This window comes from Petaurus breviceps, unplaced genomic scaffold (assembly GCF_028583685.1).
Source record: "Petaurus breviceps papuanus isolate PSGF00001 unplaced genomic scaffold, PetGlider_PUasm1.0 80, whole genome shotgun sequence".
Classification (NCBI taxonomy): Eukaryota; Metazoa; Chordata; class Mammalia; order Diprotodontia; family Petauridae; genus Petaurus; species Petaurus breviceps.
Genome location: NW_027186540.1, coordinates 14,758,972 through 14,772,924, shown reverse-complemented (window position 1 = coordinate 14,772,924; position 13,953 = coordinate 14,758,972). Strand labels below are relative to the sequence as shown.

The 13,953-nt window shown below is 33.9% G+C and overlaps 1 protein-coding gene across 1 annotated transcript in view; it reads right to left on the bottom strand.

The window, feature by feature from the left end:
- LOC138175974 (voltage-dependent calcium channel subunit alpha-2/delta-1) overlaps nucleotides 1-13,953 on the bottom strand; it is a 429,565-nt gene that overhangs the window by 43,754 nt on the left and 371,858 nt on the right. Inside the window, exons 18-21 of the mRNA XM_069106588.1 lie at nucleotides 10,724-10,785; nucleotides 3,381-3,457; nucleotides 2,054-2,074; nucleotides 1,279-1,339 (exon numbers count right to left, since the gene is read on the bottom strand). Of these exons, the coding sequence (XP_068962689.1) occupies nucleotides 1,279-1,339; nucleotides 2,054-2,074; nucleotides 3,381-3,457; nucleotides 10,724-10,785 (221 nt within the window). The remainder of the gene's footprint in view (nucleotides 1-1,278; nucleotides 1,340-2,053; nucleotides 2,075-3,380; nucleotides 3,458-10,723; nucleotides 10,786-13,953) is intronic.

The following is a 13,953-nucleotide window of genomic DNA, read 5'->3' as shown; positions in this document are numbered from 1 at the left end:
TTTTCCAATTATCATATTCTAATTTTTATTATCATAGTTGTGGATATTTCAGCCCCCCTACTAAATTACTAGGGTCTTGACAGTTAAGTTGTCTTATTTCATGATTGCATCCATAATGCCTCGCACATTGGTTTACATGTAGAAGGCACTATATTCAATGTTTATTGAATTTTATTTGTTCAATGAGGGAAAAAAGTTTATATGAGGCAGTTGGGGAAAAATGCAAAATGGCATTGCATTGTATTTAAATTCTAAACTGTATGGTACTGTCTGTGGAATATATATGAAGTATACTGATTAGTGCTAAGGCTTTTGCTTGCATATTCTTCAGTGCTTCCAAAATTCATGTAGCATCAAAATGTGAGGTCAGATGCATTTCAAATAACCTTAATTCAGATTTACATGTGAAAATAAAACTTTAAAGTAATCTGGTGTGTGTAAAGTGAATTTTGAATAATTCTGATTCTAATTTCTTGAACATCTTTCGTTTTTATTCATTATGTAAATAAGGAGTGGATTGAATGGAATTTTGTTGAGTAAATAATAATGATCAGTGCAAAGATTAATTGACCTCTGCCTTAAAGGGGTCAAAATTTTGAGTCTTCATGAATATGGTCTATCAAAGTGAGTTTCACATAAAGTCCTAGATTAAGATCCAGAAGTTCTGGGTTTGAATTCTGCTTCAGAAACTTAGAAATTCTGTGATTATCCACAAGTCCTGTAGTCTAAGCTTCAGTTTCCTTCTCTGTGCAATGGAGGTTAAGATACTTTTGCTGCTTACTTTACAGGGTCACTGGAATAAAAGTGTTTTTAAAATTCTAAGGTTCTACAAGTATGTTTTTGTTACTGTAGTTGGTGTTAGAACAGGAAAGAAGTGTGGTTGGGATTGTGTCTGTGAGCTTATGCATAAAAAATGAGGGAGATGCTTCAGGACATAATGAAACAAGAATTACTCAGAAAAAAGGTTACTACATGAAGTATCTGTTTCATACAATCTATGTAACTATACAAAGTGAAATGGATTGCAGAATGAAATAGATGATTCTGACACCTATGGCCACCACTAATTTTAATTTATGTAGTGTTTTGTGTTACCTCAGTACTTAAATGCATTATCTCTTTTGATACTTTGAAAATAAGTTGCTTTTATAGCATAGTTAAATCAAGAATTATTTTTAATAATAAATTTAAGTATATTATATTATATTGAATTTTTATACATGTAAATTTCTTACATTATTTTATTATACTATGTCTATGATTTGGAAATAGACCCACCTTGGTGCTATAAAAGTATATCCAGATTCTTCAAAGTGTTCAGGTTTCAGTGTTTCTGAATCTGCAGATATGAAGTTTCAGTATTAGAAAAAGTAACCAAAGCTTAGCTAGAGTATATGTCTAGAGAACACAACACTTTAAAATTATTACCTAGTAAGCAGAAAAATATATTGAAAAATTAATCTACTCACCTGCTTATATTTTAACTACTTCAGTGATTACATTAGTCACTTTCACAATATAAGGAGAAAGTACTTACATTTTTAATAGAGTAATAAAATAATGGAAGCATCTATATTTTAGTATACTTCTAAATCTTAAAGTTTTGTCATTAAATAAACATCATACAAACAAGATCTCATAGAAATGAAATTTATAAAAATGCTAGATCTGTATTTCTTTGAAGATGTCACAAAATTGTATCATTACTTTAGTTTTTTAAAAAGGCTTTCATGCATAAACTAATATTACCAGTGAATACATAACATACTTTTATCAATGACATGAACCAGAACATGGAGAATTATAAAACCCCACAGATTGGAAATTAATGACAATGTGAATGTAAAAAAAAAAAAAAACCAAAAACTTCACTAAAGGAGACACAAGCATATCCCTCCCAACCCCCTTTTATTACATCGAATGTGCAATGTTCATGTGGGAATGTCTAACGAGTGAGGAGCACAGAGGAAAGTATCCAATAGGAATGGAGATAGAAGTGGAAAATTTCAACTGCACTAAACGGAAAGAAATTGAGCAACAAGAAGATACTTGCCCTTCACTTTGCCTTTTTTTGCTGTGAAAATCCATCAGAAAGAGAAAGCCAGGAAACAAAAAAAAAGAGGGTAAAGTAAAGGGGGTCACAAACAATATTTTATTCAATGAGTTTCTTGAATAAAAATATTGTGCATAGATCAAAGGTTCATTTATGTACAGCTGTAGTCTGGAAAAAAGACAAACATCTTTGAAGACTGGAAAGTATGTACTGTCACTTATTACTAAAGTACCCTCTATGTACTGTGGCTATTTCAAGGGTCTGTTTTGCAGGTTATTAGATGCAAGTGCAACACTAAGGAATATAGGTCTATAAATAGAAGCATTTAATTTTTACTTATTAAAATTCCACTAATTACTCCTACTTTCATTAAGTTAAGAAATAACTCATGCAAAATTGCTTTTTGCTAAAAGACCATCATATCTAGTACCCATCAAGTGACTATAGAAGATGCGTTTTTTCTGAGTAATAGAATGTAGTACACAAAGCAGGGAAAGGCAGGACAGAATGGGATGCCGACTAGAGAAGTGGTTGAAATTGGAGCTTATTTGTTAGAAATAATTTACTATCAGTTTTTTTAAACCATTTTCTGAACACACATTCTACCAAGTTAGTATCGATACTTGAAACAGGCTAAGAGGATATGATGGCCATTTTTACTTAACTAAATGTAGTTACAACCAAAACAAAATTTTCAAAACAACTATGGATAAGTAGCATAGGCGTAAGTACCATTAATTAACACTACATTCTGAAAGCTGCTTAAACATGATCTTATCCAGTCAAATTATTGGAGATATTAATATATATTATAATTTAGAAGACATGACAGCAAAGCTTATCTGCAAACCAAAGCCAAAGGCCATTACTATTTTAACTATTCAAGCAAAGTATAAAATTTAAAGCACAATATTACTATTGCCAAATGCAAAACCAAAAAAAAAAAAAGCTTTACTACATTACTATGAGGAGATTTTACGTTAGTATTCAGCATGTGAAACATTTAATGCCATAAGCAGACCCTTAAAATGACAGCAACAGAGGATACAGCAAGGCAATGATTCTATAAGCACATAGCAAGGCAGGGAAGGGTGGTAAGGGTTACCAGTGAAACTGGAATACCTGCTCATATTCTATCTATGTAGAATATTTCTTGTTCCTTGCATGTTTGGAATGGGTTAGAATCATTGCTATAGATTTGGTAATAACACCTACTGAAATGTATAAGCTTTATGTATTCCATATGTATTCTATAAGCTAAATGTGTTCCAAAATCTGATATCAGGAGATAATGATCAGACCCTGAAGTCTCTTTCACAGTACTTACATCTGGCCTGAGTTATTGTCTCTTCTATTTTGGCTTTTATATAGTAAAAACTGTAGGTTGGTAATACCAAGGCCAAACTGCAATAGAAACAAGAGAAGCATAAACAAAAGAAAAACAAAACAAGGAGACACCGTGGACTGAGTGGAGAATCCAAAGATCTGCTACCACTCCTTCCTTGTTGGAGTAAAGATTAAACATTCATTCAACAAGCATTTATTAAACACCTATTATGTGCCAGGCATTATGATAGGCACTGGGGATACAAAGACAAAAATGAACCAGTTCCTGCCCTCAAGGAGCTTACATTCTATAGTCGTTAAGCACTTTGACCAGGGAAGTGGAGAGAAAAACTGCAAGAGAGTATTTGGCAAATATAATATTTAATGACCTTTTCCTTTCTGCCCCTATATGGAACTATCCGAGGACTGGATATTAGTAAGATTGAAGTAAACTTTCCTTTTTTTAATCTTATTTTAACTGATATTTCTATTAAAAATAGTGAATTTTAAAAAGTTGTCAGTCTAAGATGAGTTTACATTATATACATTATATATATAATATATACATATATAATTTTGCCTTAAGGTATCTTGTTTTTTACATTTAGAAAGATTTACATTCATAGGTTTTTTTCCCCATACAAAATAGAAGTAGCTTGCCATTTGACCAAAAAGATTTTCCCATAATTTTTTTCAGACTATAATTAATTGGTGGTTTAACAGAATAAAGTAATAGCTCAAAAGTCTGTCTCACTAAAATGTTACCTATCTGGCGGTTTCAAAGAGCTCCTTTTTTTGTTCTCTCTCAAATCACCATTAGAATGGGTTCCTTTGGACTAATGGTGTAGTTTGATACCAAGGAAGGCTCTAAGACATCTGTTACTATAGGTTTAGATTACATCAGACAGAGTCCATAGGGACAACCTTGTGACTTTGAGAGGCCTTTAGTCATTAGGATTTGCTGGGATGACCTATTAAGTTTAGGACATTTTTCCTTAGTGGACTTCAGAAGGGTTTTTGACTTGGTCTATTTTAAGATATGTGTGCCGTTGGACAGCTCATTCATTAACTTTTGTGAACTCCAGGTTTCTCATAGAAAATGAGGATATAAATATATTACCTATCTCACAGAGTTATTGTGATCAAAGTGCTTTACAAAATCAAAAGCATAATGTAAACTTAAGCAGTTACTGTACTATATGTAGAAGCTGTGGTTGACATAGTTCTATATTGGATGCTGAGCCCCAGTCCATACTTGGCACCCTGTAGGAGTGTGGGCTATAGTTAATATGTAAACCAAAGCCTAAGCACTATTGCTGGTTTAAAAACAAAACCACTGATTGGGCATTCACTTAAGTCATCCAGTTAGTCAATAAGTATTTATTAAGTGCTTTCTATATGCTAGACATTATAAGCTTAATTCTGGATATATAATGACAAAGGAAGTCATTTCCCTCAAACATTCTCATGAGGGAAATGACTTGGCACAATGTTGTCTTATAGATGTCAATTGACACCAAATATTAGGATGTTATATAATTGTCAAATGCACATTTTGCGTGCAATTCTCCTGCTTCTGCTGCCTCTACTGGTTACTTTCTGTTGACTATGTCCACCCTAAACCCCAAATACCACTTCTAACACCAAAAACTGCAATGTTACATGAATTTTAATTTTCCTGAGAAAAGTGGACAGGGACTGTATGTCAGAAAACAAATGTGAGTCCCTCCAAATTTCCTTGGACAACCAATTTCAAGCAAGGATAACTGATGTCCCTTTCAAATGCTCCTCTTCCCATGAGATTTGCAAATGTTCCTATTTAAAATCCCTAAATTCATAGATTTTTCCTCTGTGAATAAAATGTCTTAAGTCCATAATTTTATTTTGAAACACACAGCTGAATGAGACATGATATCAGAAAGAATGCTGCAGTAGCAATCAGGGAATCTGGGGTCTAAATCTGTCTCTGCAACAAGTAGTTGTGATACTTGAGTGGAAATTACTTATATTTCTTTAAGTCTATTTCATGACCTCTAAAATGACTTCAAGCTCTAAAATTTGGAGTTACACACAGGCCTGGACCTCAAATGCCCAGTTGTGATAGTTACTAGGAGACTGTTTTGATTATTTCCACTGTGTAATCAGTAAACTGTTTTGGAGCGATTTTTAAAAATTTACCCAATTTTGTCATCCTAATATACTTTATCTGTTTGATCTGCAAATATTTTTTTTTTTCTCAAGTAGAATACCTTTTTGTTTTTCACACTAAAGTCTGGTACATGATTTAAAATTTTAAAAATTTGTATGGTGGTGATTTAAGTCGAATTTTGCTTTTCTGTCATACAATTCTCATTCCAAACTTAGAATAAAACCCTTACTCAAATGCAAAGGGTATATATAACTTCTTTCAGAAGACCTGATCAAATCTCTCATCTCTAATTTTAACTGTGCACGATCATATTGTAGTTAATACAAACATGGAAAACAATTGAAAATTTAAATTGAATTCTTCTTTCTTTGGGTAATTCCTAGTCTGCCAACATAGAGGTTAGAAATATTGAGGTCATTTGTATTTTACACTCCAAAGAGGAGTAGTAGCAATCATTTACTTGCTACAGTATAATTAGGTGGGCAAGATATTATCATGAATACGCGCTCACTTTTATTCCTAAACCCTTCTTAATCACTAAATGATTTCATAAACCTTCCTCAAGGAAAAAGGTCAGAGGAATAAAACATGAATGAAAATCCTACCCCCCATTCCCCTTCACTTCATTTTCATAGGTAAGCTCCTCCTTTATGTGGCAGCAGAAATGAGAATGAAAATAAGTAGCACCATCGTTCTGGAAGCAAGATGACCCGTAATGGTTCACTTGCCATTTATAAAGTGCAGAGAAGAATTACTGAATATCTGGTGATAACCTCCCACCAATTCCTCTCTAGGGAAATTAGAACAATTTGACTTGTCTATTAGCATATATTGCTTACAGCAGCTACTAATTAAAACTATAACCTTTTGTCCAATAGGGCTGCTACAGTGTGACTCTTGTGGATTTAGATTATACTTCATCAACTACAGGCAATATTGTGAAGGCCCATGTGAAGCACTATTAAAGTTTTAAATAGACATGCTAAGAATATATCTTTGTTGATATTTGGACCTCATGTTACATTCTTCACTGATCTCTCTCTTCACTGGTTAGTTAAGATATGACAGTAAACTGTGGCAGAATTTAGACCTTTCTATTTCAGTTCAGATGTAGTTCTGGGAGCAAACAAAATGGCTAAAAACCCTATAGCCAATGGTATTACTATCTCACATTCACCTTCATTGTAAAGGTTTATGCTTTCGGTCCCTTAGAGGCTCTTTGTATCCAGACACTATGCCTGTAATTTAGATATGATGCCAGCAGAGGGAGCACTTTGTTTAGGCTGCATTACTGTATGTAGCCTGATTTTTTTTTCCACTAGCATTTTTAACTAAATCAGACAGAATAGGGAGTGCTTTTCTGTTCAACAATGTTTTCTTCATAATAGGAATATTATTTATGACATTTAGAAAAGTTCCTCTCTTATTTATGACTATTTCCTAAGTGCCTACACATCAACGTTTTTAAGTACTCAATAAATATTTCTTAATGGAAGAGAAAGACTGCCCACCTTAGGGAAAGGTATAAAGAAATATAAAAACCTAGGTAAAGCTAAGTAGTTCACCCCAATATACTGTATTTGCTTGATCTGCAAATATTTTTTTTTCTTGAGTAGAACACCTTTTTGTTATTCACACTAAAGTCTGGTACATGGTTTAAAATACGTGTGACTTTGGACAGCTCATTCACCCCATGAACACAGCTTCCACCAAAAACCCTTACATATTTTGTTTTGTTTTGTCCTATTCTATACAGGTCTTTGATAGGTGATACCTTTAGCTTTTTGGTTACAAACTCTCTTAAGAAAAATCAGATTTGCTTTTTCATGTTCCCTGTTTAGGGTCTTGAGCATGGAAAAGCAATGAAGAAAAAATAAAAGAAGCTGCATATCAGTAGTCAGAATTTCCAGGTATGTTTCCCTGGTAATTAGTTTCTAAGTTTCTTGAAGGCCAGCCCACGCCATTAGCTCTCTAGAAATCTGCATATAATTAATCCCTTTAATAATGGTGATAGATCCAGTGCAGTTTTCAGTTTGACAGTTTGTCAGAGACTAGAAGTTATCCAAATCACAAGTTTATAGTTGAATTTTTATTTATGCAATAGACATTTATCAAGCAACCACTACATGTGGTTCATTGCACTAGCTACTGTCAGCAGCAGAAATGTTAAAAATATACTTTTTTTTTTTGTTCTTGGATAATAGCACAGGGTTATTGTACTGGGCCTGAGTTCAAGAAAATCTGCATTAAAATTTGGCCTGAAGGCAATTTACTAGCTATGTGACCTCTGATAAGTCATATTACCCCCATCTGCCTCAATTTCCTCATCTATAAAATGGGGATAATTGTAACACCTACCTCGCAGAGTTGTTATGAGGATCAAATGAGATAAAAATTATCAAGCACTTAGCATAATGCCTGGCACATATGATTATTATTATTACTATTGATAAGAGAGTTATAACCAGTGCTATAGGCATTCAGAGTCTGAAGAAAAATCACATCTAGTGTGAGGGATGAGGAAATGAGAATTAACATCATGAAGAAGGTGATTCATGAACTAAGCCTTGAAGGATGGGGAGGGCTTAGCAAGAATAGAAGAGGGAAGTAGCAATTAGAAGAGGGAAGGAAGTAGCAATTCCAAAGTGAGTGGATGACGTGAATAAAGATATTGAGGTAGGAAAACATGTTATTGAGTTATTTGTGAATTGTGTTGGAGTTTTTGTGACCTTCTTTTGGGGTTTTCTTGGCAAAGATGCTGGAGTGGTTTGCCATTTCCTTCTCTGACTCATTTTATGGATGAGGAAACTGAGGCAAACAGGGTTAAATGACTTGCCCAGGGTCACCCAGCTAGTAAGTGCCTGAGGCCAGATTTGAACTCAGGAGGATAAGTCTTGACTCCAGGTCTGGTTCTCTGTACACTGGTGAATGCTGAGTATTCTAGTTTCTTTGGAACATTAGCATTATATAGGTGAATAGTAGGATATTAAGGCTAGAAAGGTAGATTTGGGCCAAAGGACAGGGTCAGGAATACTATGCTGTGTCTTTCCATTTTATTCTGAAGACTTCTGGAGTTTTGGAAAGTTTTTGAACAGAGGAGCTACATGTTCAGAGCTATGCTTTATGAAAGTTACTCTGGCAACAGTGTGTGGGATCATAAAATCACAGGTTTAGAGCTGGAAAGAATGGCAGAGGCCATCTAATCCAACCACATTGAAAATAATCTAAACTGAGCTCCAGGGAGATTAACAGAATTGCCCAAAGGCATAAGGTAGAAAGTGGCAAATCTATGAACTGGTTCCAGGTTTGGGTTCCAAATCAATCAATCATTTGTTTGACATCACTGTGCTGGTAATGAATAACGCTGAAACTGGGTTGACCAGTGTGGAAAATCCCGTGCCAGTCATTTCTAATTCATTAATCTATAAAGGGACATGAACCTAAAGCCTCACATTATCTGAGTTTATCACAAAACCGTCTCTGGCATATGGTGGCATCCTTGGTTTTATCACCTCTTTTTTTCCAATTAGCAAAGGCAGCAATGAATATAAGGAGCTAGGAACTCTGGTGAAGGAAAGAATTAATAGCTGGTGACCATGTACATGTTGAGAGGGAGAGGGGGAGGAGAAGATGGAAGGGGGGGGGGGGAAGAGGGAGGGGGGGGGGGGGTTATTACAGAGGCACAGGCACATGGAAGGGAGGAAGGAAACAAACATTTATTACAGGCCTACTATGTTCTAGGCACTATGTTTTACAAAATTATTTCATCTGATTTTTAGAACTCTGGGAGGGAGGTGCTATTTTACACTTGAATAAACCAAAGTAGATAAGAGATTAATTGACTTGCCCAAGGTCACACAGTCAATAAATTTCTGAGGCTACATTTGAATTCAGGTCTTCCTGACACATGGTAAGATCATTGTATAGTGAAGTAGTATTTTTGGGAAGAGGGAATTGACTGTTTTTTTCTCTCTCACAGATTTACAACTTTTGGGAAAAGACAGAATTTGGCATGGTGTATTAACTTCAAAACTACTTTGATTTTCCACGATCATATTTTTTTTTTCTATCCTTGGAAGAGTCAAAATGAGATTTACCTGCTTTGCACAGGATTTGTGGCTCAGTGTGGTGTCAAAACATTGGTAAATTATTTCTTAGACATTTACTTTAAAAGATGTATAATGTGTAACAAATGGTGTAAAGATATAATTTATGGGCAGAGTTACTCATAATTTGTGCACATCAGAGCTTGCTGTTAGTTATTTTTTGAAATAAAACTGGAGATTGACTCCATTATAGTTTACATTTTCATTCAGAAATATAATTTACATGATTTTAAATTTATTTGAAATAAGAGCTTCTCCTGTTTGGCTGCAGGAGAATTGTCGAAGTTAGCACAAGTTTCCAAGGCACATGTGCATCAATTACTCTTTGAGTGAGAGAACAAGAAAAGTAGTATTACTACTAGCAGTAAGAGAGGGAATGAGATTGAATTTTTAAGTCTTTCATAATGTGAGTCTGTCCTGGCTTGGTTTTAATGTTCATTTGTAACCATTATTTAATAAATTCAAGGGAAAATTTAAAAGCAGAAAATTCTGTGGAGAAAAATCAGAGAATCACATAGTGATACTTTGTACTTATTTATACTAGCATACAGACTTAAAGTAATGATAACATACTGTTTTATTTCCAAATTAGAAAATTACCATTTGTGTCTATACATTGATGTCTATTTAGAAGCACCACCACCACTACTACTACTACTACTACTAAACTGACATTTATATTGCATTATATAGGTTTATATCAGTTTATAAAGTGACATGAGTGTATATATGTATGTGTATGTATACATATATGCACAAGTGTATATATACACATACACATACATATATACATATCCACATGCATATGTGCATCTATTTTTAGATCTCATTATATTCTCACAATAATCTTATGATATAGGTACAAGCATTATTCCCAGTTCTTGTAGAGGTATTAGAGAGTACTACTTTCATCATTCAATTTATATATAGAAAAAAAAAAACCACAATAACATTCTTAAGACATATAGATAGCATAATGCATACTTAACAGATATCTTTTTAAACCAAAAAAATCCAGGACTATATCTACATTTTGAAAATTCTATATTTGAAGACATTTCCTTTTATGAAACTTAAACAGTTAATTACCTGTAATCTGTGCCGTTTACAGGAGTCCATGTATATGTCCTATTTCCTTTGTCAATATAGCGCTAGAAAAAGTTTAACACAATTATTAAAGCCCAATATTGAGATGTATTAAGAGAAGAATCCAATATTAATTGATATATTTTTTGGTTTTTTAAATACATCTTTGTTTATTTGTGACTTGATTCAGTCTATATTAATGGTGTCTCAGGAAAGAGTGATGAAGACTAGTAGGTATTAAGAGAGAAAATAAAAGAAAAATTGTAAAATGTACATCGTTTATGATAACCTTCACATTACCAAGTAATGCTCCTGCTTCTCTTTCTGACCAAGTTTTGAGTTACCTTTACTTAGCTTCTGTTTCTTAAGAGTTGTGTTTATTTTTTAAGTGTGGACAACCAGATCCTTTTGTTGAAATCTTTCATCACTGATTTCAAAATAGCAAATGTTGCAATGAGAGGAAGAAATGGCAAATTATAATTAGCTGGAGATTTCACATAAGGACTTCCTGAAAGTCACATATAAAAGGAGTGGAATGTTGGCCTTCACTATCATTGGAGTCTTTAAAATCTTGTTTGCACTAGAATATTTTTAGGAACAGGCTATATATCCCTTTAAGTTGAATGGTTGATTAGTCATTCCAAATCTATGGTGAACACATTCTATTTTGCTGGCAATGATGATGATGATGATGATGATGATGATAATGGTGATGGAACCCCAAAGAACAGATTCAGTTGCTTCAAACTGAGTTTAAAAAAGGCATCTCAGGCTCTTTTACTAGAGATAGGAAATACAATGATTAGTAACAGACAGATATAGAAAGACTTTTATTTCTTAATGCAACTAAATAACAAGAATGAAGAGTGGGTTATTTCTCCAATTTAGTAAAATGATGTGATCTCTCAGCCTTTAAACAATAAAAGCATTGGATGGTTAGACCAAGAAATTATGCCTATCACAAAACTCACCAAATCCTTCAGAGATCCAGCTTAAATGTACATATAAACTAAAGGAGAATCCCTGGCAAACCAATATTTCTTGTAGGAAGAAATCTAGAGGTTTAAAGGTAGTCTACAGTTTATGTTGGTTCCAAAATAATGGCAATATGTACATATTTTATGTATATTTTGTACACATATGTGTCTATACTGGTAGTTTTGACTTGATTGTCTTTGGGAAATTCAGTAGTCTTATACGGTGCTCAGGTGCCAATAAAGCAGGAGGGTAGTAAAAACTTCCACGTTCACTGCTATTTCCATTTAGAAGCCACTAGGTTTTTAAATTGCTAGATTTTGGCTATATCCTAGTCTTGATAGTCTTAAGAAATAATAAACAAAGATAATGCTCCTCACTGGACCAATTTCAGTTATACTCTGTTTGAAATACTGTCATTGAGCTCCAGTTGTGGCATATTAATAGCATTACAGGCATTGAGGGATTGAAGGGGATGCCCACAATAAAGACAAACAGTCTGCTAGATTTCCTCTGTTGACATTCAATTGTACTAAGATAAGATGTTTAAATTCTCACGGCACATATGCTTGTCTCAGAATAAACATCAAAATCCATTAAAAGCAGTGTAATAAAAATGATGTTCTGTAATCCAATATGAATTTTATTATATATTCATAAATCTTTTTCCCACACATTCTTCTCCTGCACAGCAGCAGGTAGGTGTTCAAACACAGGTTTCTGTTCTTTCCCTTGAGAAAGCTCATGTTAGGAAATATTCCAGACTTACCTGAACCTAGAGAGATAGTATTAAGATATATATGTAATAGTTATCTCACAAGTAAAAAATATTTCCAAGGGCTCACTGCTTCATATGAACACTGAGAGATGAAATAATATTACAATTTCCTATCTTAAAGAGGTAAGTTGTGTACATTCTGAATGATTTGTTCACACACGATTCAGAGACAATGCTGACATTCACCTTTGGAAACCCATAATTGAGCCTAGAAGACCTTGTGACTTTGGGGCATCTTTATTATAATAATATACACTATATATATATATATATAAATACTCTGTTGCCCCTTCCGGGTCATTGTCCTGGTTCTGCCCTAACTATAGGGCATAAGCTCAAGTAGGTCACCTAGTATCTCTGGGCTTCATTTTCTTTTGATATAAAATATATGGTGACTAGATAAGCAATAACGTCACCTCCAATCTTAAAAATGTATTATTTTTTAAAATTGCTAAAGGCCATACTTAGAAATGAGTCTGTTTCCAGATAGTGTACAATTAGTTAAGTTTACTGAGCATCTACAATGTGCCTACGACTATTCTAGAGAGCACAGATGTTTTTGCAGTCAACTGTAAGTTGGCTTACCTATCTTCTAATAAAGTTTACAAATTCAGTTTCAGTAGAATGAATATATAATCTTTTTGAGGGTAGGGACTATCTTGCAATAAATATGAGCTTCGAAAACCTAAGACAAAGAAGGAGAAAAAAATGACGTTGTATACTTATTTCACAAGGACTTTGTGAAGGGACTACTTTGCAAATGTTAAATGTAAGGTTAAATTTGATTTGCAACACCCTCCCCTCTGCACAGGCAGTTTATTGTTGCAGCTTATCATGCCAAAAAAGCTGTGTGGCTGAAGAGAGAGCCAGGCAGGGAGGGGAAGAGCAGAATATATCAGGCCTGGGCAAAGAGAGAGAGCAATAGCCCTCTGACATTAGAATCTCTAATAGTGAAGTCTTGCCATATGGCCTTGAAAGAGTTAGGATTTTCTTTAAACATTATTATATGCAGTGGGTAGGTGGGGGAATATAAGAAAATTCAAGCATTTATGGAATTAAAATTTAAAAATTTTAAAATGCATACTTATAACCTGGTTAACTGTTTTGGATAGCTATTCTATGTGATTCAGGATATTTACTGTTAAGTTAGTCTCATTACAAAGTATATAAATCACTTAGAGCAAAAACTGAAGTACAGCCTCTGTCACAAATCTTTCAGCATGGCCACTCTAAAACAGATTTCTTCACAATCTTATAACTTGGACTTAAAAGTTATGCTTGGCTGAAGTTTTGAATAGGCAGGGGTGCCTTTTATTACTTTGTTGATAGGATAAGGGATTGTGTAACATTTTTAATTTTGAACTTGACAAAAGAAAATGAAAGCAAATTAAGGAATTTCCCTGTGTCTTGAAAAGGAGGTTAAAGAGAAGTCCAGCAAACAAAGGATAGTCTATCCAAGAAGGACTACTATAGTCTCTGG